General features: G+C 37.8%; 1 protein-coding gene across 2 annotated transcripts in view; it reads right to left on the bottom strand.

The window, feature by feature from the left end:
* LOC145983930 (uncharacterized) overlaps positions 1-25,450 on the bottom strand; it is a 94,078-nt gene extending 68,628 nt beyond the window's left edge. The window contains exons 1-7 of one of the 2 annotated variants that reach the window (XM_083117095.1): positions 25,243-25,450; positions 20,131-20,205; positions 19,641-19,762; positions 18,275-19,494; positions 12,817-12,960; positions 11,378-11,499; positions 46-238 (exon numbers count right to left, since the gene is read on the bottom strand). In XM_083117095.1, coding sequence (XP_082973221.1) covers positions 46-238; positions 11,378-11,499; positions 12,817-12,960; positions 18,275-18,325 — 510 coding nt within the window. In that variant the 5' untranslated portion in view covers positions 18,326-19,494; positions 19,641-19,762; positions 20,131-20,205; positions 25,243-25,450. Of the gene's footprint in view, positions 1-45; positions 239-11,377; positions 11,500-12,816; positions 12,961-18,274; positions 19,763-20,130; positions 20,206-25,242 lie in introns of both variants that reach the window. The other variant, XM_083117096.1, reaches the window with a different exon arrangement.
* Positions 25,451-27,497: the final 2,047 nt, after the last annotated feature.

Genomic DNA, 27,497 nt, shown 5'->3' with positions numbered 1-27,497 from the left:
AGTACATCATGAAATAAAACTGGATACAAGAAAAAGAAGGCTAACCTGCATTATGGTTATTGTCTTCTCCTGTGTCGCAGAGATGTATTCAATGTCATCTTCACTCATTCTTCCATCAATCGTCTCCACTGTCTTTTGTGCTTTGTCATCAGTTAGATCAGACAACACGTCTGTGTTTTGGGCTTCTTCCTGGCTGGTACGAGACTCTTCTTCCATTTCCTTCTCAAAACAGCTATATCTTTAAAAAAGAAACAAATAACATTAATACATTCTAATATGCTTAATAATCATTCACATGAACTATTTATATGGATTAGAAGGATCAGATACAAACAGCCTGTAACAGGACTGAGCCAATATCAATACTTGAAAATTTTAACAGCTCATAGTACCACGTGAGGACACAATCAAAGTTGCATGGTACAGATACTACGGAGACCATAGGGAAGCAAATGTGGCACTGAAATCTGGTACACAGTGAACGGTGTCCCAGGAAAAGTTTTGTGTGACCTATCATCACACTGTCCAAAGGGTCATTCACATTGACAGGGTGCATATTGAACACTGTTGTACCAACATAAATACAAATTACTGGTTGTATTACTTCCAACACCACATTTCTACCTGGTGGTAAAAGGTGGAACTATTTTAATCATCAGCATTCACTTCCCCATTGTCTCCATAACCTCTATACCACGTTTCACTGCAATCTTTTGCTTCAAAAATGGCACCAGAGGGCTCTAGAATAGGGCAACTTTAATTGTGGTCACCTGGTAATTCCGAATATTCATCAATTTCAATAAATAAGTATTACACTTTAAAGCTGTTACTTTAAAACATTTTTAAATATTCATAATTTCAAATGAGATAATCATTCAATCACCTAATTCACTTTACTCCATACGGTTGCCAAAACAGATATATATTCAAGTTGTGTCATTTTTAGGGTGCTTAAAACTGTGAAAGTGTTGTGAGGCATTTTTGTAGACTCTGCGAACCCAGACTCTGGAAAAGTATCGGCCAGCATCAGTAAGAGCCTGATCAGAACTGCTAAGAAGGCGGTAGCAATTTTCCTCAACAGGGTGCCAATTGTAAACAGTTGGTGGAAAAAAAAAAGTGCCAAATGTGTATTTTCAGAAAGGCATAGAGATGGCACAGGAATTTCACCCGGTATCTCAGTCTGCCCTGGCATCAGTGATTAAATTCCATCTGAAACAATACTGATGCTGATACATCCATGTCGGCTCAGCTTTGATCTGTACCCAATCAATTCATAATTAGTATTGCTGTATCTATATTTTTCTTGAGATGGCGAGAATGAAATGGTGATTGTTAGGTTGCAGCTTTCTGCTATATTGATGCAAAATGTGAAAAATACAATACAAAATAGGATGAACACAGTCTCAAACCAAAGGCAGTTTTGTTTTCTGATTACAGATTAACTACAGAACTGATGAGAGGACTAAATGGAGATATTTTTTCTTGGTGAATGAGAGGGATGGAGAGGCAAGGGGAAGCCAAGTTCAATACCAGAGGTCAGTAAACTATAGTGCAGTTGCAGTCCAATGCCAAGGCTACTCTGGACCTTAACATTTGGAAGAGAATTCAAAGAAACATGTTGAAACATCTTTGGAAGTGTGCTGAGACTGGTGGCGGACATTTGGAGCACATCTAGCATTAATGAAATGTGCTGTTCATCAGTTCTCACACTGATTCAGGACTCTATGGGCACCCTATACAAAAAATTCAACAAGTGTGCACTTAACAAGGAAAAATAATAAAAAGTTTATGTCCACTACTTATTTTGGTGCCTTATTTTATTTTATGTCTTTTAAAGTGCCTATTGTTATAATTTCTTGGGTGCCTATTAAACACATTTTTAGTGTATATAAATCTATCCTCAAGCTAATGCCATGAAACTAGTTCAGTCAAGGTAATGCCACACACCTACATTGTTGCCAATAAGCAACAAATTCAACTTTAAAAAATAATTCCAAAAAAAATGTTGAAAATTAGTATTTAATGTAACCAACATTATCAGGTATTTTTTTAAATGGAAATACTATCTTGGCCATTCAGAAAAACATAAAATCCACAAGAATTTTTTTTTAATTCAAACTAGAAAATTATGGAAGCAGTGACACAAGAGTGTTGGAAAAAATTGTGAAACATTCTTAAAGTTCATAGATGCCTACAGTATATGTTTTATGGACAAAATGTTTAAGCATTTCAAGTAAAAAAGTAAAATGTTACAACAATCGTAAAAACTTTCAGGTTATGTAATGTAAATTATCATTGCTGGCTAACTCGCGTTCTATTTGACCATGTAAAAACTTTCATCAAAAAGTTTGTAACAAAATAATGAAATTTTGAAAACACACACATGATTAGCATGACATGTCAGCTATATTTTATGTTTAATTTGAGCGAATTGTGCTGCACATTGATCTTGTGCTCATCTGACCGCTGCTTGTGACTTGTGCCTGGCTTCATTTACTTCCACAGAAAGTCATATATATAACCCGTAACTCTACAAAATATTGGAGTGACCGTTGAATATAACTAGTGAACTTCAATGGTGAGATCAAAAGTCGACCACTTATTGAACTGTTCCACTGAGGCAGGTGTTTCATTTTTACAAGATTTTACCACAGCTAACAAACACATGCTTTGCAATTTGAAATGAACAAGGATTGCTTAAGGCAGGCCAATGGCATACTATATTATGTAAGGCCATCGGTCTTCATAATTGTGCAAAGTTCATGTTCTTCCTTGCTTCTTTAAGGCAAGATTTCTGACAAACTTGTTAGATTTCATGATGGTTGCAGTAAACGCGGTTTAAGATTACTTACGTGAAATTTAGAAGATTTCACACTTCCGTGGTGCACAATTTAATAGTTCAACCTAATTAATTTCGAAGATCCACTGTCTTCATTCACTAAAGGGTACGGCATTTGAAGCAGAGATGGTACCGCATCACTGCATTGTTTGTTCCCAGGCGGTGGTAGCTGCAATTTCTCCAGTTCGACGGCACTGGCGTGCGCATCTTGGTTTGCATCGTCTGCTTCCTGTTGTCAGGTGGCGTTGCCAGTTGGGGGGCTGGGCCGTGCTGCTCGGCAATGTGCCGTTCCTGTTCCCCGCATGGCTGGAGGGGAATCAAGTATGTGCAACTACTGAACTATTAAATTGTGCAAGGCGGAAGTGTGAAATCTTCTAAATTTCACGTAAGTAAACTTGTTAGAGTTTCCAACGATTACACTGCCCAACCAAAAAAATATTTTTTCTCCGGGGTCAAAATAGGTGATTCTTAAGGAAACGATCACACTGATTTAAAAAATCACCATAAGAATGTCCTGTCATGTCAGGTTCAAAAGATATGAACAGATTTAGTATTATCATTATATATTATATGTGAGGTAAAACACTTGCACTGACATTGACACATGGTCACACTTATAAAATTTGGACACACTTATAAAATAGTGCCACAATCTTGCTAAATGAGCTTACAAATGTACAATTTAAATACATGCAATGAATGATACGTAACAATAGCGTAGATAAGAGGGGGACATGAGGATATATCCTCCTTTGAGGTATTTTTTTTTCTGAACCTTGGGATTCAAGGTCTATCCAACTTTTGATGATTACATGATTTAATGTACCACTAGTATCCCCCTTAGCCAAACCCTACCTATGCCACTGATACCTTATCTTGTAACGAAACATCTCTGTTACCTTGCTTACAAATGCTGCCACTTGTAATCCTGTTTACTCTTCCGCATAAGAAACCAACAATAATCCCCCCTTCATGGCCGGATCCTTATGACCTTGGTATCTCTTCTCTATCTTGGAAATGTCTTGATGAAACCTTTCCCCTTGTTCATCATTAACATCTCCTAGATTTTCAGGGAGAAAGTCAATATGTGAATGGAGGAAGTGAATTTTCAAGGACATATTGCAGCATGTGTTTTTGCAGCATTCCAACAAATTTGTGACCAAAGTCTTGTAATTTTTGCCTTTTCTGTTTTCAAGAAACCCATGTACAACACTTTTAAAGGACTGCAAAGCTGCTAAATCAACTCCTTCTAGAAGATTTTCAAACGTTTCGTCTAAAATGAACTTCCTGATTTGAGGGCCGATGAAAATTCTTTCCTTCAATGTGGCATACGTCATCTCAGGAAACTTATTTTTCAGATACGTAAATGCGCCGCCATCTTTGTTGAGTGCCTTCACAAAGTTCTTCATCAACCCAAGTTTGATGTGCAAGGGAGGAAGAAGAATTTTATGAGGCGAAACCAATGGTTCAGCTTATATGTTACAAACTCCTGGAACAAATTCTTCCCACTTCTCCCACTGTTGCACCACATGATGTTTGTCTTTCACACGGCTGTCCCACAAACACAACAAGCAACAATATTTTGTGAAACCACTTTGTAATCCAAGGGGTAAACCAATCACTTTCGGTCCCCACATATCTACCAACCATGATCCTCTTATTTTATAACACGCACAATTACAGACATATTTTCGTGAGTTTCTTTCAAACCAACAGAATGGAACACCGGAACTGATGACAAAGTATTACCATTATGAAGCAATACTGCATTCAAACTAAATTTTGAGGAATCGATAAACAATCGCCACTCATCTGGATTGTATACAACACCCATTTTGTTCATCAAACCAGTAATGTCTGGACAGAAACACATATTCCCCTCCATAGCAAAATATTGTGCAAAGGGCTGGTGCCTGTGACGAAACTTAGAAATTTTTGTACCAGGGGCAAGTAATTGCCATTGCTGAAGTCTAGAACCTACAAGTTCGGATGCTTCTTTGGACAAATTTAAGTCTCGTGCTAAATCATTTAAGTCTTCCTGCTGTATTAAATGTACATCACTGCAAGAATGTACTGGTGCATAGTCCAGATCTTTTGATGTAGAGGCTGCTGTCTGCAGTGAAATATCCTGTTCAGGTTCATCACGGTCTCCTTCTTCAACTGTCCATGTTTCAGGGGGTACAGGTATAGGAAAATCGTGATTGCGAGGCACAGGTAGCATGGCAGAAGGAATATCAGGATACTGGATCACGTGTTTATTTTTTCTAGACATGCCGGATATCTTAGTCATGCAGAAGTAACAATCAGTAAGGTTGTTTGTTGGTATTATCCACACCATCGGTACAGCAAATGGTAAGAATTTTAGTTTTCCATGCAACCACAACCTAAAATTTGTTGTACAAGTTATGCAGCACTGATAAGGAACCCATGGTCTATAGAAAACAGGAGAGATTAAGTGATATGCGGCGCAAGTGACCAAAGACATGACAGTTTTATAACCTCAAGAGCTTAAAATTGTTGTAATCTGTTTGAAAAAAGGGGAGAGGAGTTGGAAAGGCAGAATGTCATCCTGGAAAAGTATTTTAACCTTTCACTCTTCCATTTCTTCCAGCTGACTGGGCTTGCTTTACGTTCTTCATTTCAACAAATTAACAGTACGAGCAAAATATACCTAATGCAATATCTCAGAACTGTGACGTGATGTGCAAGTATCATTATTATTTCCGTTATCTACACAATAAAATCATTAAGAATCACCAATTATTTCCTTGGAGATAAAAATCCTGTTGGGCAGTGTTATCTAACTTTGTTTTTTAATGTTCACTCAACAGGAATGTACACCACCGTTATCCACTTGCTAATGTACCACACGTAGGACACTGCTCCTCAGTACCACACATAGGACACTGCTCCTCAATGTCATTCATAATGAATACAAAACCAATTAATCCTTACATAATACACCAGGAAAGGCAAAATCAACCACATACCTACAACATGTGAAGTGTCGACAGAGCAACTTAGAACAAGTGTGGCAACCTTAGAGGACCAGGGGTATGAAGAAGGCAAGGGAAAGCTCTGAAAACACATTACCTTGACTGGTCTTCTTTTGTGGTGAAAACAAACCACAGTGATTACAGGGAAAATCTCGTAAATACGAAGTTTAAGGGACCTAAAAATATCAACTTCGAATTAAATGACTTAGAGTTATCCAAACTTTTCAAGATGGTGCCTGTTTTTCAGGTGTAAATAAAGTAGACTATAAATTACCCCCACAACGGATGTTTTATACTTGGTAATAGCTCAGAAAACAAGATTTATATGTACTATATAATAATATTGTAAGTTTTAAAGAAAGTGTAAAAAATGTTACACAAAATGAAGACGCGGAGCATATGCGGACACAAAGATTCCAAGGAGATGGTAACGCCATTTACCCTGCATAGTTATACAACCTGTTATGCATGGGATGCATGTTGTGGGAAGGAAAATAGAACATGAAAAAGTTTTCACCAAAAAAGTCATTGAAAAAATGGTATTTTCTTTCAATTGTGCAGTCATGGCTCTTCAACAAAATTCTTACAATTCTAGTTCATAAGAAACCCATTTGCACGGAGACCTACAGAAAGGAAAACTATCTCTTGTTTATTGGAAGAAGCGAACTCGGAAGAATATTGACAGCAGTCACATTGGTCCAAGCAAAAGACTGGAGATAATTGGTAAAGGTAAAGTGCTCCCCTGTGCATAGCACCACGCCATGAAGGCATATAGGGGGTGTGGGGGTAACGCCCCACACTTTCTTGATCCGGTCGTGAGTGGGGGTGATGTGATCAGCATCACGCCCCTGACCGCCTTTACCCCCCACGGTTTTCCCCAGGAACCCATGTTATTCGACGCTGGGTGGGCGCCGGGACCGCTTCCATCGTTAGAAAAGTTCCCGGATTTGAACCGGCCAGGGATCGAACCCGGGACCTTTAGCATGGTAGTCAGACGCGTTACCGACTGAGCCAGACAGAATGAATATTGGATTTTATGTGGGTTCACTAGAACATTGTCCCTTACAGGATTAACTGGTAAAATAAGACTATCTTTGGACACAACACACCTTTCTCAGCACCAAAAAAAAAACAAAAAAACTCAGGGCTGTAAATTTTGTTCTGGTTTGGCCGTCTAAAACACATCGTAAAAACAGTCATGTTTTCTTTGCTTCAGTCAACTTCATAGTCAAGCCCACCCCTCCCCCACAATGCATTGCAATGTGTCAGAAACCATACATGACGTCCGAACTCCAAGGTGGCCACCGTGGAGGTTCTGCACGTGTACATGCACTGCACTGTCCATATCCTGATTTAGAGTTTGACTATCAGATTTTTCCAGAGGCATTTTCTGTTATTAATTAAAAAGTGAAAAATATTATTATAATTTTTATAACTACAGTAATGTTCAAAAGTTAAGCATAACTAAGATATGAGAAAATGCTTTATCAATAAAGTGACAGAACTGCATAAAACATAGTGAAAATTAATCAAAATATTATATGGTATACAATAGAGTAGAATGTATGAAATTAACAATTGTTTTTTTAGTGCAAAAACACACATGCAAATAATAAAAATGGAAGATACTTCCTTGACGAAAAAGGAGACTTGTATGGGATGAAGTTACCCCTAACAGCTACACAACCTTGCAATTTACAACATTGTTCAAGAGTTCTACAGGCAGCTGGTTCCATTTCCCATGAAGAGGAGTGCGGAGCTCTGGAAATGTTTTTGGTGGAGGATCACGAGCTAACTCGTCGGTCTGGGGACCTTGATGGCCAGTCCATGTGGTGGATTTATTCACCTTCAAAAAAGTCATCCACCAATTTGTTTCGATGCGCTCATGTATTACCATCTTTTCATCCTTGAAGTTGAAGTCTGAGCCCACTGCGCCTCTGGTGAGAGAAACTCTAACCCCTGAGGTGGCTGCAAGCTATGAGGACAGTTGTTTGAAAGGCATCGCCTGGTTTCATCGTGCAGTTAAAGAAAGATATCAGCCCTGTCATGGTGTTGCTACTCATTGACAACCTTGTTCTGGCCTACCATGAACATCTACTGTATCTTGGAACTGTCGCCAAAGCCTGGAAATGACAGTGGCACAGTCAACGCTGCCGTGACTTCAGTCTGTGTTTAACCTTCTTCCCGATATCCGATGATTCTTTGCTGATGTCTTTGTGCCATGTTCTTACTGTACATTGAACACTTGACTAAGAGATTGTCCTCCGATCACAATGAGCGTTCGATACAGAATGAGGCACTCTTGTCCTGATATGTTGTGTTTTGTTTACCTTTCAATCACGGGCCTATTTGGCACTAGCAGTACTGTTGCCTATGCGCATAAGGTGAGTTACACTCCTTCATGATTATTTATGGAGATTGTGCATATCTCCCTCTTTCATTTTTCTACCTTTTGAACACTACCGTATTATGGTAAAGGAGTAATGACGTCTGTGACTTCCTCATTCAACATTCTCTGGAGATCCAGGCAATGTTAGTATGACAGGAATGATCTTGTCATCCTCATTTTCAATTCTCCCATCAACAGCCTATTGAGATGGGTAGATTTGGATGATCCTTTTCTGCTTTTATATGACTCAAATACTTGGAAATAAATCCTTCTGATAAAAAGTGTGAGGAGAACTTTGGTTGGAGAAAAACGTAAGCCTTGAACATCCCTTTTCGCAAACAGATACCATTGTAATTTGCTGAAATATTTGATTTTGGTGTCAGGCAAAATCCTGTCATCATATTCAGGGTGTAAGAGACACTCAAATATCGACCTCACTTTCACGAAGTACACCTTGGACTGAATTTTACAGACTAACATTGCTCTGACGTCTAGGGCCTCCCCGATGGCACAGTGGTATCATCATCACCTTTTAATCAAGGGGTCCCAAGTTCGTTACCCAGTGGAGGCACATATAGTGGTTCAGATATCACTTTAAACTGTAGCTTTAAATAAAATTAAATAAAATGCCAACTCAATCAATCAATCAATGCTTTGGCATTTGGACCCATCGGACTTGAGTTGTATGCTGCCCATATGTGTTTGTGATTGTCCATTCATCCTATAATTCATTTTCATCTTTGATATTAGCCAAAAGTAGCAGAAACCAGTAAAATACATCAATTCCTGAGATCTTATCTCACATTTCTCATCTGGCACTGGTGAATATTTCCAAGGTGGTGTAAAAGAACTTGATCTGCCATGCACATTGGCAAAGAATGCAAGTCCAGTGGGCATTTCGGGCTGCTTCCCTTGAGATGTCAGCAGCTCTTAGGACAAGGAAACATGTCGAGGTCAAGTTAAAATAACATCAAAGCTCTCCCCAAATTCGATCTTCTCCTGTTGACTTACGCAGGTGTCTACATCAAATTAAGCTAAAACAGTTTTGCCGAAGGGTCTTGTAAACAATTTTGTATTAAAAATTATCTGTATTTCGATTTATCCATACTGACATACATTATATATCCTATCTTATCAGCTGGGGAATAGGAAGAACTTCGGATTAAATGGTACTTCGTATTAAGCAATATCATATTAATGAGGTTTTCCTGTACATAAAATTGAGGACACTCACAAAGGAACACCCATGCCAGAATTCAAACCTTTGATACCAAAATCGAGACAGTCACTGAATGTGCTTGGTCACCAAGGCTGCAAGTATCCATTGCTGTTATATTTGATATATTGAAATTAAGATTCTGGTACATTGGCACTTACACTCTCTCGGAAATCTGTGCAGAAACACTGCACATAACTGTAGAGAACTGTGGGAAAAAGCAGGTAGACCGAGGAAAGCAGTGCACCCTGTTTAGCAAATGGCTGGTAGCTGAAGCCACAGTTTCCCTTCCATGAATTCACTTCCCATTTCATGCATTCTTTAGTTAACCCTCGCATTACCAAGTGGGGTATTCTGACTACCCCAGGTTGATTTTTCCCTATAATATTTTTTTCTGAAGAGCTACATACTTGTGGTTTCGTGACTTTGTCCTAAAATGATTGAAATTGTATTCACACTCGTGACTGACTCAATATTTTTTTATTTTATAGTTATTATTGATGGGATATATTCGTGGGGTTGTGAGACTAACCTGCTTGGTATGAAATTCTTCTTTGTAGCTAATCAGTGGTGATTTATTCATCATGGAGTTCTGGACTTTTAACCACTGTTAATTTTTACAAAAAAATAAATTTTTTACCTACGTTTCGGAGGCCGAATCTGCCTCCGTCTTCAGGGTAGCGTGTAGTCTGTAATGTCACATAAATGGTTGCCTAGGAGGATTGTTCAAGGTGACCTAGGCTCCACCTGTGACATTACAGACTACACGCTACCCTGAAGACGGAGGCAGATTCGGCCTCCGAAACATAGGTAAAAAATTTATTTTTTTGTAAAAATTAACAGTGGTTAAAAGTCCAAAACTCCATGTTGGTATGAAATGTCTTATCTTCTTATTTGTCAAAAATGAAGGTTTTACGAAATATGTCTCTGATTCATCTTCATTATTTAATTTTTCCATTGTTGAGTTTTACCATACATCCATTGTTTAGCTCAAATAACATATATTGTTCTCTATTGTGTCAGATTACTATTGTTGAGTTGAATTAGAGCATGTGTACATGGAAACCCTGCACTAGTGTCACCATACGGTGTTTATATTCAGTTTAAATACTTTTAATAATTTGAAAAACTGTATTTCAATACTAAATAAAGATATTAATTGAAAATAACGAAATCTAAAAACAAATATTACACTAAATCACAAAATTGTATTGGGGTAGTCAAAATACCCTGCTTGGTAAAATAAAGGTGTCGAAAAGCTTGGCAACGGGAGGTTTAAGCCCTTTCAAGTCACTACTTGCACAGACTTATTTTTGTTTGCTTGCTCCAGATTTTCCCAGGACAGAGTGCAGATGCACTCACTTCCCCTCTCACAAGATTATTGGTTGAACCCTCTTGAGTCACTACTTTCGCAGAAATTTGTTTTCATTTGCTTGCTCCCGAGATTCTCAAGATGGAGTGTACATTATTTTCATCCAACACATCATAGGCAGATAAGGCTAGCAACGTAATAGAGTAGGTATCACAAATTAAAACAAGTTGCCTTGGCAGCCAAGCATATTTTGTGGTCAACTTTCAATATCACCACCGAAGGTCTTGGTTTCAAGCCGCAACCTGGGTATGGGTGTTTTTAGTGAAAGACCATTCTTCAATTTCATTCACACATCACTCAGTGTCACAAGTAGGCAAACTTCCCTATCTTGATCAAAAAACACACCATCTTATCTACAAGAAAGGAAAGTATATCTGAAGAATATCATCTCCATACCACTGCTAAGAGCCAAAGCTGTATGGGAACATTGCATTGAAGATTTCAGGGAGTTCTGCAATGATAGATACGTTGACACTTGAGCACCTTCCAAAAAGATTACTCCTTACACCTTGGAAATGTTTTACATGGCACACCTTAAAGTTTTAATTACCAGGAAAGAACTCACCTATTAAATATGCTCTCAAGCTCCTCACTCAGTAATTGTACCTCTTCAAGCACTTCATCGTCAGCGATAATGAGAAGATCACGAACCCTGTGCTGAATGGACCTACATTTAGACATGATCTCCTGAAAATAAACAAACATGTTTTAATTTCAGTATCCTGCTGGTGGACAAACAAAACATTTTGTACTACTAGAGTAGTTTCAAGACAACACAAAAAAGAAAAAAAAAAATATATATAGGCCAGTAAGAAAAAGAAAGGAGCCAAAGTGGTACCATCGGTAGGGCATCTAACTGCCACATGAGACAGTGCATGCAATTCCAAAGGTGGGGAATTCTAACAGTCCCTGTGGAAAGCAGCTCTAAGGTTAAACCAGCCTCTTAACAAACAGACATCTGGGGGATAATGGGAGCCAAAACATGGTGCTGACCACACCACCTCTTGTGTGGCTTATCAACCCTACCTCTCCATTCCCATATGTCTTTTTGGCACACTCTATCTCACAGGGAAGAGTATGCCTGTCTGTCTGCCTGCCTGCCTGGCCAGGTTTGCCCAGCAAAGAGCATTCTTGAGAATTCTGCTGACACATCCAAAACATTTTATTTTATTCTTTACCTCCTACTTTAACCCTTTCACACCTGGCAAATTTGGATCTATTAGACAACCCTTTTGTTCCATTGATCTCAACAAAAATTTATATATTCCCATTTCCATGATCTAATATGTTATAACAAAGATGTTTTGCATTTTTCTGAATTGCATGATGGTAAATTATTTGGTGGCATTTTCTGAGTGGCACATTTGCAGTAATGAGCACTCAAAAATGAGGGGGTATGTATTACATACAACTTTGCAGCATGGTCATCAAAAAAAAAAGTTACTGTGCTAAAAAGTCCCTATCTGGTGAGTCATTTTCATGTAAATTTCTTTCACTACCTGAGAAAGTACCGAAATATGCACCAAAGGACTGAAACAAATTGTGCAACATACCTTTCTTATTTGTAATAACAATAATAATGTTTTAGTAAATTAGTGCTCAATATGTGGAAAAGCCATATTCACTGCAGGTATATCCAATGGTATAATAATAGGCAAATTGTCCATTGTCATTTGTATTCAGGTTGTTTTCCACAATGTGATGATCGTGCATTGAAATAATAATGTCAATAAGCAAAGAACATGCATTTCGCATTAACAGAATTTAATTCCTGAAAACAATAGAGGATGTGGTGAAAAAAGAATGAAAGTAGTGATGGACGAAGTGCCTATTATCTACTTTACCATTGACTGCATGAACTCATATTTAATATTCCTGGACTTTCCATTACCTTCTTAGACACAGGTGAAGTTCCACAATTTCTTTCAGATTTGTGGAAACCCTGAAAAACAATGTCAATCCTATGACCACTTCTTAAATATTTAACTCTTGAATTGGACTTACAAGCAGAACATGCATGGCACTACATGTCTCCTTAACAGTGGTAAACTCACTCTGGTGACCTGGATGAGGAGTGCTTGTACTTGTCATTGGTTGCAAGCTGCAACTTACAACAGGAACTGAACTGGTGTCTTCACAAGGATCAATCTGAAAAAAAAAAAGTAGCATTGAGTAATTAAAAGTGTTGCTGAACTTGTGCACTTATCATATGTGCACCTGCCAACAATGCTTCACACCAAAGTGCTCCAGGGGTTGACAGGTACAACCAAATTACAAGGAGCATCCCAATAGCAAGTTTCCAAGATAAATTCTTGACTTTTTCTTGACCCTTTTATTCCTATTTTCTTAACATTTATTTAATCACCCCCTACTTAAGTATTTAAGAACTTAAGAAAATATATTTTTTTTTTCAATGAAAAACCACAAGGCCAGTTAAGATGAAAACGGAAGCTGTACTTTCACAAGAGATTTATATTTGTTAAAACACTAAAACAACACAGAAACAGCATGATAAAAAAACACTTCGGAGTTCTTCCAAGCTTTCGACTCCTTCACGGAATCATCTTCAGGGATGGTCGAGGAAAGAAGGGGTAGACGTGGTTGTCGTTACACTGGTATTACTTGATGTGTCCGCCGGCAGATGTCGTTGCAGTCTTGCAGTGTTGGTAAGTCTTGGTTGTTGGTTTGGAAAGATGGATTTTTGAGTTTTACTGTGTTGTAGAAAGAAGAATAAAGACTTCCACATAATTTGTCATTGAGATTATTTGTGTTTTTGATCATGTGTACCCCTTCCTTAACATCCCGTTCTATTTTTTTCCCCCCTGTGCCAGCCATGAAGATGACTCCGTGAAGGAGTCGAAAGCTTAGAAGAACTCCAAAGAGCTTTTTATCATGCTGTTTGTGTGTTATTTTAGTGTTTTAACAAATATGTTGCCGGCACGTGACGCAAGAAGTTTTCTACAGTCATAAAATAGATTTATACTTGCTTTAATTAATGCATATAAAAATTAATGCTTCTGATATCATTCTGGATACCGAATGGCCACATTACTTTAATATTTCTACAAAAAAAAAGTTCATGCATACAAAAATGTAATTCTTAATTAACGAAGTGAGCAAATCTTAACCACATCTCAATACAATTTTATCAAATAGCAGTACAGGTACCGTGCGTCCATTTCGATCGCAGCCGAGAGATCGGGAGAAGCGTGGCGGGCAGCACTGACGGAGATGCCGACATTTGCGGCCTGAAATGCCCACTTATTTTTATGGACATATGCAGACATTTATATAAATATTGCAAAACGAGCACTAACCTGTGTTATAAGAGTATGGTTTTAATTTTAGTCGCTTAGTGACTGTATGTGCCGATGATTTTGACACGCCCACCTCTTGTGAAACACGGCGTAGAGGTTTGTTTGGAGAACGTTCTAACGCTGCACCAATATCATCGAGTTTTGCTTCGGTTAGAATCCGTCGTTTTTGCTTAGGTGTTTTAAAATTTAACAATACAGTTTCTCATAATTTAAGGACAAGATGTCTAACCGTATCTCTGTGTGGAGTTGAAACGCATGGGAATTTCTGTACAAATTACCTACACACGTCTCGACACGAGTTTGTTTTCACGTAGGTACGTGTCATACATAAAAAAATCTTTGTTCTAACGTGAATCTTGCGGCTGGCATTCCAATCGTCTCACTGACACGCCACACATACACACTACAATAACACAAACAAGTAACTGCAAGTAACCAAGAATAACACTCTTGCACACAGTACGAAATTAACACACTCTTGGTTTACATTGCTCGGCACTATATTTACAACTCTGTGTTCATCTAGTCGCGAAGGAACAAAAAACTCGAGCTCGGAGATTTCGGATTGCAAGGAAGCTCACGAACACTATTGACTTTTAACGGTTTCTTCTACAGCGTAATCTTGACACAGTGTTGCACATTCAAAACCTCCAAACGATCCCCATCAGCACAAAACTCTTTCAAGGATATAAACTTAAGCAGGACGTTACTGGTCAAAACTATGATTAAAATGTTTTATTATATGTGGCTCTTAACATCGTTTCTAAAGCGTATTTTTTTGTGTATATAAGAGCAGAACTTGGATGAATTACAGAAGAACTTTTGCATGTTATAACACAGGTTAGTGATCGTTTTGCAATATTTATATAAATGTCTGCATATGTCTATAAAAATAAGCGGGTATTACAGGCCGCAAATGTCGGCATCTCCATCAGCGCCGCCCGCCATGCTTCTCCCGATCTCTCGGCTGCAGATCGAAATGAACGCACAGTATATGTAAATTCACTATACTGTAACAAAATAGCAAAAATTGTTGACCACAACATGAGTTCTTGACTTTTTCTTCTCCCACCAGTTGATTACTTTCTCTTGACATTCTTTACTGGTAGATACCCTAGATATGTTAACTTGCAGGTGTGGTAAGCATGCACAGATATATTCCCAAGCTTAACAAAGTTTTTCCATTGTGAAACTATAAATGCAAGTAAGAACAGCTGTGGAATCAAAAGCAATGTAGAGATCTAAAAGTAAAGTAAAGTATTCCCCTGTGCTATGCACCATGCCATGAATATAGGGGGTGTGGGGTTAGGGCCCCACACTTTCTTGATCATGGCCAAAGTTGGGGGTGATGTGTAGAGCACCATGCCCCTGGCCACCTTTACCCCCCAGAGTTTCCTCCAGGTACCCACTTTATACGATGCTGGGTGGGTGGTGAAGCCACTTGAACAGGTGGAAAAATTCCCGGTTCTACCCTGCTGGGGATCGAACCCGGGTCTCTCACATGGTAGTCAGATGCCCTAACAACTGAGCTACCACAGCTGTAGAGAGTTAAGTATTTAAATGTTTGGGTCTCCCTCAAATATTATATTACAATACATGGATATGCAAGCAAAAAAAAAATGTCATTATGCATAACAAAGCACTTCAAACAAAGCAAATGTGAACTCTGGATCATTGAAATGAGATACATAATGGTCTCAAAGTCATCTATTACATTTTGTCACCTCCCAGGACAGTGTGATCCCAGTGGTAGTGCTTTGAATCCCACTATAAACTGTAGGACCAGTCCCAAATAGGTTGTTTCTGTGCATAAAGTAGACTCAAAAACTTAACTCTTTCGCTGCTGAATTCTCTGGCACACAATATCCCTTGGCTGCGTAATTAAATTTGAAAATATATTTTTTTATAAAAAAATAGTTTTCACAATTACATTGCATTATATATGAGAGAGAACTTACAAAAGTCATTCCTTGCACTGAAAAACCATTCTGTAGTCCCTGGTGGTATGATGTTTTGAAAAATTTTGAAATTCCCGCACCTAGATCAATGCTGTTTTGCACTCTGGTCCATGATGTTACAGACGGCGGTACAAATTCTTCATCAGACACTACACAATCACTGTCACCACTTGAAGTCTCATAAAAACTGTTGCTATTATCATCACAACTTAATTCACCTTCTGATTCTGAGTCGGCAAATAACAGTTGAGTAACATCATTATCAGACAAGTGTTGACGACTTGACGAAGCCATGTTGTTTACATTCGAACATGCATTTGAAACTGACATGTCAGAGCACTCAACGCTCGTATGCCAAAGAATTCTAAACGGAGGCATAATTAGCGACATCATACGGATAAAAACAAAACTACAAGTTCAAATAGTTCAAAATACTATCAATAGATGTCAGAAGGCTACTAAAAGTGATGTACTTTGGAAATGCGACACCCGCAGCAAGTGGAAGTATGAACTCGCAATAATGTGACTTCTGCAGAGCAAGGCACCTGACGTGCTGTGCATAAAAGCGACGACTGCAGCGAAAGAGTTAAAACAGCTCAATTTTCCAGCTTGGCCATTGAGGTGTTAAGGTGTTTCAAAACTTATGAACCATGAAAAACACCAGCGCTCCAGTAGCATAAGGGTTAACCCTCCAATATCTGCATCCTCATAGTAGCACAAATGTCCAACGCATGGCACTCTGTGCTGCCCTATCAATACCAACTGCATGAATTATTGATGCAAATCGATGTTGAATTACGCTAGGTCTTACTAGAAATCAGGCGAAATATATATGAACACAAATATGTCAATTTCGGACCATTATTTAGCTATTAAAGGAAACAAACTTTAAAAAAATGAGATAAAGTGTCTCATAGAATTACAAGCTTAGACTCTTGAAGTGAATGCACCAAAATATTATTCTAAGAATAATTAAAACTTTTCCACATAATGAAGGAATTAATAAATTAACTCACAATTCACATTTTCAACATATTTTTAAAAAAATTTCAATGTATTTAACAAAATGAATTGATACAGTACAACTTGTATGGGGTTAGAGATGAACTATTTGTTCGAAAATTATCAGTCAAAATCTTACTGACTCGCAGAAAAATCAATCAAATGTAAGAAACATAGCTGGAAGAAAGTTACAAAATATTTTTAAAATGTTCAAATCTCAAAATGTTTCTCCTGCTTATATGAGACATACGTAAAAAAAGACATATTGACTCAAATGAAAGGAACCGAATGTTGTCACTTTTAAAAATAATTATTTTGACAAGTCTGGAATTTCATATAGGTACTGCAATAGTTTCTGAATACAAATAATTTGCATTCTGAACAACGAACCGTCATTCCATTCTCATTATTTCCATAAAATTCATGGTTGACATGCTATGAATTAAGGTAGGAAACGCTGCCGTGCATGGTACTGAGTGCCACCAAACAAGGGCCGGTTAATTCAGAAGCATGTAAGCAACTGAAAGAATGCCAGAAAAAATGAGAACTCCTCTATATCTTCATAGGAATAGTGTAGTCCTCTCCTGAACATTAAGGAAAAAAATTCAAAACTCAAGTGCTGCCGTGCAGGTTTACGAGGGGTTGAAGAAACATTTGAATTCTGCATACAATTGCATTTCTTATAAAAACCATCGTCCATCTGACAAGATTTCCCTCTTTCTTGTAACATGTACAGGGATATTTGATTTGTTTCCACACCATTAAATAACAGAACATTTACATAACTATACTCCCATTCCCCACAATATGTGGATGTCATAAAATTTGCCAGAGGGCTGCACACCGTCCATTCTCCCACTCAATTTTCAAGGAGTTTATTTCACTGGGCAATTTTGAACTTCTGGTGTATGGAGTACAACGGATAGTTTTCAACAGGGACTGACTGAATTACTTATATTACTCAAGATTTCACCACATTATGTGGCTGCTTCACGAGAAATGATTAAATGGGAAGGTAAGTTGGGAAAAAAAGGTCAAAACTGAAGGTAAAAGGCAATTCCTAGTGCCTTGTCAATGCTTCATGCTACATCTCTGGCTGGCAAAACTGACCAGATGTGACTCTCACTCTGTGTGTGCATGCATGTACATGTTTGTAACAGTGGTAGAAGACACAGAAACACTTACCCGATAAAAAATGTAGGCATTTCTCTGCATCAGTCGCATTGTCATCATCATATCCAAAGAGCAGGCGATGGAGGGTACATAATGAAGTGACTACCAGCCAGAAGGTTCCATGTAATGAGCTGGTGTGCCTGGGGAGTGTGGAAGGGAGAATGGGTGCTGTTAGGAGTGGATATGGGAGACAAAAGGGAATGGATGATGAGTGGTAGCTTTCAGACCACTCGTGGCCATTGTGTGGGCTCTTTTCCTCCCTCACAGAGGTATCAGTTGGTAGGAGTGGATAAAAATTTGGAAGCAGACATGTTTATTGTTGTTGTGCAGTTTCAACAATATAGGTAGGGACCTTGATCTTTCAGTGTTGCGGTTTTCCAAAATTAGTCATATATTCTATCCTTTTTGTTGTTGTTATGTTTCCTAAAATTCATATATTTATTTTACCATGCTTTTATGCCAAATATATGGGAATTATACATTTATCTAAATCATAGGAAACACAGATTTACACATGGTTTCATGTAGATGTTGAAATTATTTCATGTATAAAATGCACCATTGCTTTCTTTTGATACAAGTTTGGAAAAAGTGCACATTATATATGCATATGCATAAGCCTAGAACACAAGGGCCTCCCTGATGGTGCAGTGGTTGTATCATTGCCTTGTAATCAAGGGGTTCAGGTTCAATACCCAATGGAGGCACATACTGGTTCGGATCCCACTTTAAACTGTAGGTCCAGTCCCAATTAGCCTTTCTGTGCATAACGTGGACTTAAAGCAACAATTCGATCAATCTAAAATGCAAGTATTATTGGTTTTCATTATTTACTATTCTTTAAGCACAAAATGTATTGATATTCTCAGAGGCCACCATTTGCATTTTATGCCAAATTCACGTTATTTTCTGATTTCAAATGGATGATAATCATGTTTAGAACATATCACTGCACAAACATCTTCTTGCAGCAATTAACATTTTTCACTGTTATCGCATTTGAGAAAAATCAAGGTCTCTAAGGATAGGTTTGGGTGGAAGAGCAGTAGATAATGATTTGAGGTTGAAGGCTGTGCGTGTTTCATGAAGGAAAATATATCGTAGGTGAGGATGTAAATGATGCTCAAGATGCAGAGTAGAGTTTGGGGTAGCTGTGTGAATCTGAAGGGTTGAGGAGGTAGTAGGAATGAGGCACTTCCGGTTGTTCCATCAAGTGGTGTTTGGCTAGAAGACTAAAATTGATTTGGTCACTATTGCACAATAAATTATGAAAACTAATGCTCAGAATTTAAGAAAAACAATTAAGTTCTGAATATAGTTTTAACACTATCATTGACTATAAAAAAAGTGAAATAATTGTACCAAAGACCCTACGTACTTCATGCAAGTTTCGGTCACAGGAGATAGCTTCGAACGAAGACTGCAAGCTTTCAGAACTCTCAGAGATGCTCTCTGCACATTCCACAAAGTTTTCATCTTCATCCGACAGTAGGGCCAACACTAAAAGTAATAAAAATACACAAATTAAATTAAGTAAAATTTTGGGTTTTCTATAACATACCATTTAGCCATTTAACAATGTAATTTAAGCAAATACTGAACATCCTTATGTTCAACTTAATAGTTTATATCCATGCATTTATTTAACAAAAATAGGTAAAAAAAACATGTATTTAGAGGATGAGTGATGATTAGATGAAATTGATGAAGGGATGTTAACAAATGACACTCATGACCAAGCTGAAACTCAAACACAGGAACTTTGGTGGCAAGATCAAAAGTCAACCACTTAAACTTTTTTAGCCACAGGCCTTTCAAGAGCACAGATAAAACTATTGATTAAATTATATTCATAAACATTATCTTACCTTTCCGATCCGAATGAAATCTTACGACCTGTACCAGGTCTGTCGCAAAGCTCACTGACTTCTTTGTCTTCTTTCCTGAAATGTACATTTGAAATGTATTAAAACTGCATCTTGTATCATCTTACACCATATAGTACAGTGCCTTTCATGGTGAAGTTGGCCGTGTAGTGATAGCTAACACAAAAGGCATCGAGAGTGCATCTGATAGCAAACAGGATGCAACATCCGTGTAACTGAAACCAGTACCTATGTAATGAAATAAGCTAGTACAATTACATTGACAGTTACAATTAAAATGAGCACGTACTTTGTTACAAGAGGTGTTGGAATGCTTTCCTCCCACATCCACATATGTACAGCATTTTTTAAGAACTTTCATTAACATGTATCAGTTCCTCTTCTGAAATTGCTTCAATTTTTCTAATGTCTGACTTCAGGTTTAAAAATTGTGTAGCTTGCCATGCAGATGTCGGCAAATGTCTGTTTCTTGGGCAAGGCACCGGAGAGATGTTTTGAGGAGTATGTTCCAATCGTGCTCCAATCCATTAGTTTCTCCTCTGTAAGCACACACTGTTTCATTCTGTTTCTTATCAAGAACAGACCATTTCTTTAAATGTGTTCACAATTTTTTTAACACTGGCTCAAAATGCTTCCTAACTTTTCAACAAGAATTCATAATTATGTAATCCCGTGCGTCCATTTCGATCTTCAGCCGTGAGATTTGGAGAAGCATGGCGGGCGGCGCTGACGGTGATGCCAACATTTGCAGCCTGTAATGTCCGCTTATTTTTATGGACATATGCAGAGATTTATATAAATATTGCAAGACGAGCATTAACCTGTGTTATAAGAGTTGTTCAAACTGATATCCACCAAGTGCCAAGTGTGTAGACTTTCAGGGAGAATACGTTGAATAGACTGAAACTTTCGTGCCTGTAGCTAAAGTCCTTCTGGGTCGGGCCGAGAACTTATCAGCCCCCCTCGTAACGTGAACCTTGCAGCTATCATTCCAATCCTCTCACTGACACAACACACATACACACTGCAATAACACAAACAAGTAGCCAATAATAAATAACACTCTTGCGCACAGTACGAAATTAACATGCTCTTGGTTTACATCTGCTCGCCACTATATTCACAGCTCTGTTGCGAAGGAACAAAAAACTCGAGCTCGAAGATTTCGGATTGCAAGGAAGGTCATGAACACCATTCACTTTTAACGGTTTCATCTGCAGCGTAATCTTGATACAGTGTTGCACATTCGAAACCTCCAAACGATCCCCATCGGCACAAAACTCTTTCAAGGATATGAACTTAAGCAGGACATTACTGGTCAAAACTATGATTAAAATGTTTTATTATCTGTGGCTCTTAACATCGTTTCTAAAGCGTATTTTTTTGTGTATATAAGGGCAGAACTTGGATGAATTACAGATGATAAATTATAACACAGGTTAGTGCTCGTTTTGCAATATTTATATCATTGTCTGCATATGTCCATAAACATAAGCGGGCATTACAGACCGCAAATGTCGGCATCTCCGCCAGCGCCGCCCACCACGCTTCTCCCGATCTCTCGGCTGAAGATCGAAATGGATGCACTGTAGTTGCACATAAAAAATTGTTGTTTTAAATTGTCCATATATCATGGCATTATTAGAGTACACAAAAGCACCAGTAATACTTTAACTAAAACAAAACAATCTTAAACAGTTGTTAACACATTAACACTTCACAAACACATGCAAACTGGACACCAGCTATCTGGATAACGAAGCACTGACACATCCAGTGGCAACATCAGCACACAGCTGTGGGTCTAAATGACGGTAGAGGAGCTCTCATTGTCCGATGCACTAGCTGCTGCTCCACTGCCAACTCAACCACGAAAAGCACCCTATACTGTGCCTCTATGCTTTTGTTTACTTCCATTCTTTCTACCTAATGTGATAATGAGGCTATAGCCTTGAAATATAAGACTTTTCTTCTATCGTGGCAAATGTGTACTCTCTCCTATGCCATTTTTGTATATACATTCATATGGTGCTTTTCATGGTAAGCTGGCACATGGGGCATTACATGTGAAAGTGTCCCTGATTCTCAGTTTATTTAAAATTATATGCAATGCTGTAACTTTATCCTTTCTTGTCAGTGAACAATCTAAAATGGCCATTTGAATAAAAATTCAAATAGTCTACATAATTAAGGTAGAAGGTATTTTGCATATTTTTAGTTTATTATAACTTTTTGATTTACTTGTGTCTTGCATTGTGTCCCTCCTGTGAGACCAAAAAAACAATTATGTCTCCTGTAACTATTACATTTTCCCCTCAACTTCACTAGAATATTCATGGTCAATTACCTACTCTCCTTATCTTATATAATCTATTTTTCATAATTTGGCAATACACAAAAAATAGATTAAATTTCCTATTAAGTAAAGAGGCAGTGTTTCCCCTGCTCCACCCATGCCACAAAATTGTTCAGTTATTGTTATAAATGTGGGAAAGTAATTTAAGAGTAGATATCAGAGTTAAGTTTCATTGCACAGAAAGTGTAAGAAAAATGTTACTTAACTATCATTAGAATAGTTCCTTTAATATCAAAAATGTAGTTTGCATGTTCCACCCATGACAATAGAATGTCCCATATATATATATTGTATAAAATTATGGCCCAAGAGAGAGTTCCTCTTGTTTAATTTGTGATTTCAACATGCCATGGATGCATTTTTTACATGGTTCGATATCGATTTACATCTAACCTAACCTAACGCATACTGCATGTTTCCTTGACACTGTCTTTTCACTTCCATATAATTCTGTAGTCTCCAACAGCCATTCATTTACTATCGTCTTAGCTATGAACTGCCCCTCCTATCTAGGTACATGGAAGCTGTTCATTTACCGTGTGGTGTTCAGATGTGTACTTCCTTCTTGCCGCCAAAATATTTGAAGATTTTCTTCAGTGAGTACTTTTGTAGTTAGGTTAGGTTAGTCAGGTTTAGTTCCCTTTTTAATAACCCTAACTGCTTTCTATCCTACATGCTTCCACAGTTTCACAAGCAAATATATATATTCCTGATACTAGCATGACACCATATTATAACTGTTTGCCTAACCCAAGCACAAGTCAATGGTTTGTGGGACTAGCTCCAATGGTTTGTGGGGCAAGTGTCAATGGTTCACAATTATTTTGAAATTTCTAGATCCTGATACTACTGTGACAACAAGTTTTAACTATGTTTGCTAACCTAACTGAAACTAACCTAACCACACGTCAATGGTTTGTGGGGCTAGCGCCAATGGTTCGTGAGACTCGCATCAATGTTTCACAATAATTTGGCAACTTCTAGACATTTCCGACAAATTTTAACTTTAGATTCGTCATTAGCAGGCCTCAATTAGTAAGTATGTCAAATATGAAGAAAATGGGAGAGGGGTCCGGTCATCTTAAGTCATACCGAAAATAATATCAATAATAGCACTCTTCTGGATCCAAATGTAGCACAGCTCTCAGTCGATCTGTTTGTAGATATCTGAGGCAATTTATACCATGGATTGATTTGGCTGTGGTGTGGAAATAAGGCACACTTAAGTATTCCAACAATCAATTCTCAGATACGATTAAGGTAATAAAAAATGCTATGAAGTACATAACTTTCCTTCGTTAATAACATTGTATTAGAACTATGAGTTCTAAGCAGTCAGTAGCAATGTAAAACAACAGGAAGACATCCGAATGGAACTGTCTATGTATAATATTGTATGTAAGGACCCGTTCCGCAGTACATTTGTTTGTTTATTAAGCATTGAAAATGAACTTCTTCGTGAATTGGACTTCAATGATATAGTAGATGAATTTTGGGCGAAAAAGGCAAGAAAAGTGTCTCTACTATAAGTGTTAAGCCTTTGGGAATTTTATCGAAGAAAGTGTAGTTACTACAATTTCCACAATGAACCTCACGGTAATTGTCCAGTAGATGGACCATCCATATGTAGCGACATATTTACTCTTAATTGTAAATATTATCATTTATAATAAATTAAGTAAGTACAGTCTACTGCTCAGTCCCCTGTTTCCATCTGAACCACCCTTAGTATTTACTATATATTGTAGGTACGGTGTTCACTCTTCATAATATACTGTAGACATTTAGATGCAGAATTTTACTGCTGCTATAGTGCTACAATTTTTGTCTTGTAACCTTATTTTATTGTGATATTCTCCCTGCAAACCTATTTGCTGAAAATTGGTGGATAACATATTGAGCTAATAAAGCTTCTAGTAAAAAATAATAAAAAAATGGGGGCCCCCACAAAACATTTTGCCCAGGGGCATCCACAAGCCTTGATACGGCCCTGTCTCTTAGCATTAAAATAACATCCCTAAATGTTTTCGTGGTTGAAAATAAAAACTGGGGCCATTTACCCACTGTACCCCCCCCCAGAATTGCGTCGATTTTTGTTAATCGACGAATTTCAATGTTTTACGTAACGTAAAAGTGGTTCCAGCGTTAGGAAAGCTCAAATAAGGGAAAGGTTTGATCCCAAAGTATGGCCCACGTAAGTTAAAACCTGCAATTTCGGAGTAGTTTCGCTACATTTTGTTAGTTAGGTCTGTATGTACACTAAAATAGCGAAAGAACACGACGAAAATAACTATTAGTACCAAAGATAACAATCCTAACTTAACTACGTAAAATTATAGCTGCTGTTGTGTCAAGTGTTTTGGGTGCCATATATTCACATGCGCGCATGACTTCGGGCTGTTCTGCTACTCAATAAAGTAACAGACTTACTTTACTTCACAATAACAATTTTCCGAGGGCTAAAAGCAACTGAAAACGATCATAAACAACAAAATCTTCACAAACCATGCAAGATATTTCACTTTCTCTAAGGAGTACAGAGTGTCAAGGGTAGCCTACCTGAAAACTGTGCTGATTAGTTTCAGGAAGGTTCCAATTTACTTCTACATTCATTCCCCTAGTCTACGATACTTACTGTCGCTTCTATCAACGGAGAATGCCTTGTACGCTAAATAACTTAAACAACAATTATCAACAATATGATGTCAAAACATAAAGGAAAAAAAGTCAAGCGGTACCTTCCAGCGAAAGACAGCGCTGACCAAATTTCAAAACTCTTCTCATCTTTTGATTCTTCTTCTTACTAAAATCTGCTCGACGTTTACGGATACATTTTTTTCTCCTTGGGCTTATATCTTCAATTTGCCCAAAACTGTAGGACTTTTTTTTCAGGAACTTCATATTAGCGTCGCAAAAAAATATTATATAGCAGCCAAGGAAAAGTATGGGTCGATCACGTTCTAAGTGTTGCCAGCCTCACGATAAAGAAAGTTCAAAGTTATGTATTATGTAGTGTGTTGATATATGTAATTGTAAATGAATTGACCTGTTCAACATCGTGTACAATATGATCTAATAAATAAATAAATAAACTTAGACTGTGATATGCCAGAAGTACATGTGATGTCGTAGGGTTCGGATTATGATACGTTTAGCATAATTTGCCTTGGGTTGGTATCTTTGATAGGACGGATACGTTACCATAGCAACGAATGACACGTCAATCAACAAACTCTAGGGTGAGTTTCACTTAATGCTATTGGCCGACGTCTCGAATTTCTTATTAACAATTTAGTTTTAGACTTTATTAAGTAATAAAAATAAACTGAACGTGAATTTATAATTTTTCTCTACTGTTCCACTCTTATACCTATGTAGAAAATATATTTAACAGTCACAGTTCTTTATGCGTGACGCAACTTCCTTACGTCCGATTGTGTATTAATATATTAAGTTCCACCGGAGTATAATTAACTCGTTGATCCTAAGGTTGAAGTTAAGAATGTTTTGTAGTTAGTAATCCGGAAAAGTAACTTTGAAGGTGTGGAAAAATTTTTGGAACGACTTGAGATGACCGGATTCCTCTCCGAATTTCTTCATAGTTGGCATACTCACTATTGAGGCCTAATCACGAATCTGAAGTTAAAAGTTGTCGGAAACGTCTTGAAATTGGAAAATAAGCTAAAATAGAGCGTTAGTTTTCGGAATGGAAACCGTCGATTTTCGAGATTTTTTTTTGTTTCACAAGCATTTCCTGATATTACCACAACACCAAATTTTAACTATGTTTGCCTAACCTAACCACATGTCAATGGTTCGTGGGGCTAGCGTCAATGGTTCGCAATTATTTGCAATTTCTAGATCCTGATACTACCACGACACGAAATTTAACTATGTTTGCCTAACCTAACCACACATCAATGTTTTGTGGGGCTAGCGCCAATGGTTTGTAAGGCTAGTGTCAATGGTTCGAAATTTTTAGACTTGACCGACAAATTTTAACTTCAGATTCGTGATTAGGAGGCATCAATTAGTAACTATGTCAAATATGAAGAAAATCTGAGAGGGATCCGGTCATCTCGAGTCATACCAAATGTTTTTCTTTCAAAAAACTAGAACTACGTGTCCAGGTTGGGCGCTCCTGGAAGGAAAAAGTGACATGGTGGCGCACATTCCTGCACAAATCTAGTGAATGCAAAAAATGCCTACGTTGTTAGGTAGCTAGGTTTAGTTCTCTTAGCCTGAATAATAATTAATCATTGTATTTATGCTAATGAAACCTAACTTAACAGGCCTAACCTAACCTTGTAAGCATTCCTCGTCTGAAATAATGAAAGAAACTGTGCGTGAGTGGGTGGAATCCGGAGTGACAAATCAACTCTAATTCAGCGAAAGGAAGGGTCTCACTTATCACACAACACTTGAGCAACCTTGTGTTCTGACATCATGGGAAAAATATTTTTTTTATTTTAGGCTAGCTTGGTTTAGTTCTCTTAGCCCAAAGAATAATTTTTCATTGTATTTATGCTAATGGAACCTAACCTAACCTTGTAGGCATTCCTCATCTGACGTTGGAACACAAGGTAGCAAATATCTTGTGCGGAGAGGAAGACCCCGAAACAAATGACAGCAATTGTGCGTAAACAATATGGACGCGAATGAATGGAGAAATGCATTGCTTTTAGCAGCAGGAAAAACAATTTTTACCCGCAATACTTTCCGGAAAAGTAACACCGGAAAATGGAAGTAGAAAGTACCTACTTTCAGGGGATATAAATTTTGTTCGTCTGTTTAGAGGAAAAAAGCATCCCATGTTCTGCAGTGAGACTCACAAAGGATCATAATGATTATGCTAAGAACATCTTACCTACTTATACATAACCAAAAATGTAATGAAAAGTCAGTTCTGCACAGAAAACGTCTTCGGTGTGTGACTATATAGAACCACCACCACACAAAAAAATTACCTGAGCACATCTTTTGTTCAACTTGG

This window comes from Lepisma saccharinum, chromosome 2 (genome assembly GCF_977018435.1).
Source record: "Lepisma saccharinum chromosome 2, izLepSacc3.1, whole genome shotgun sequence".
NCBI classification, from domain to species: Eukaryota; Metazoa; Arthropoda; class Insecta; order Zygentoma; family Lepismatidae; genus Lepisma; species Lepisma saccharinum.
The sequence above is the reverse complement of the archived record's forward strand: the minus strand, read 5'-3'. Positions and strand labels throughout refer to the sequence as shown.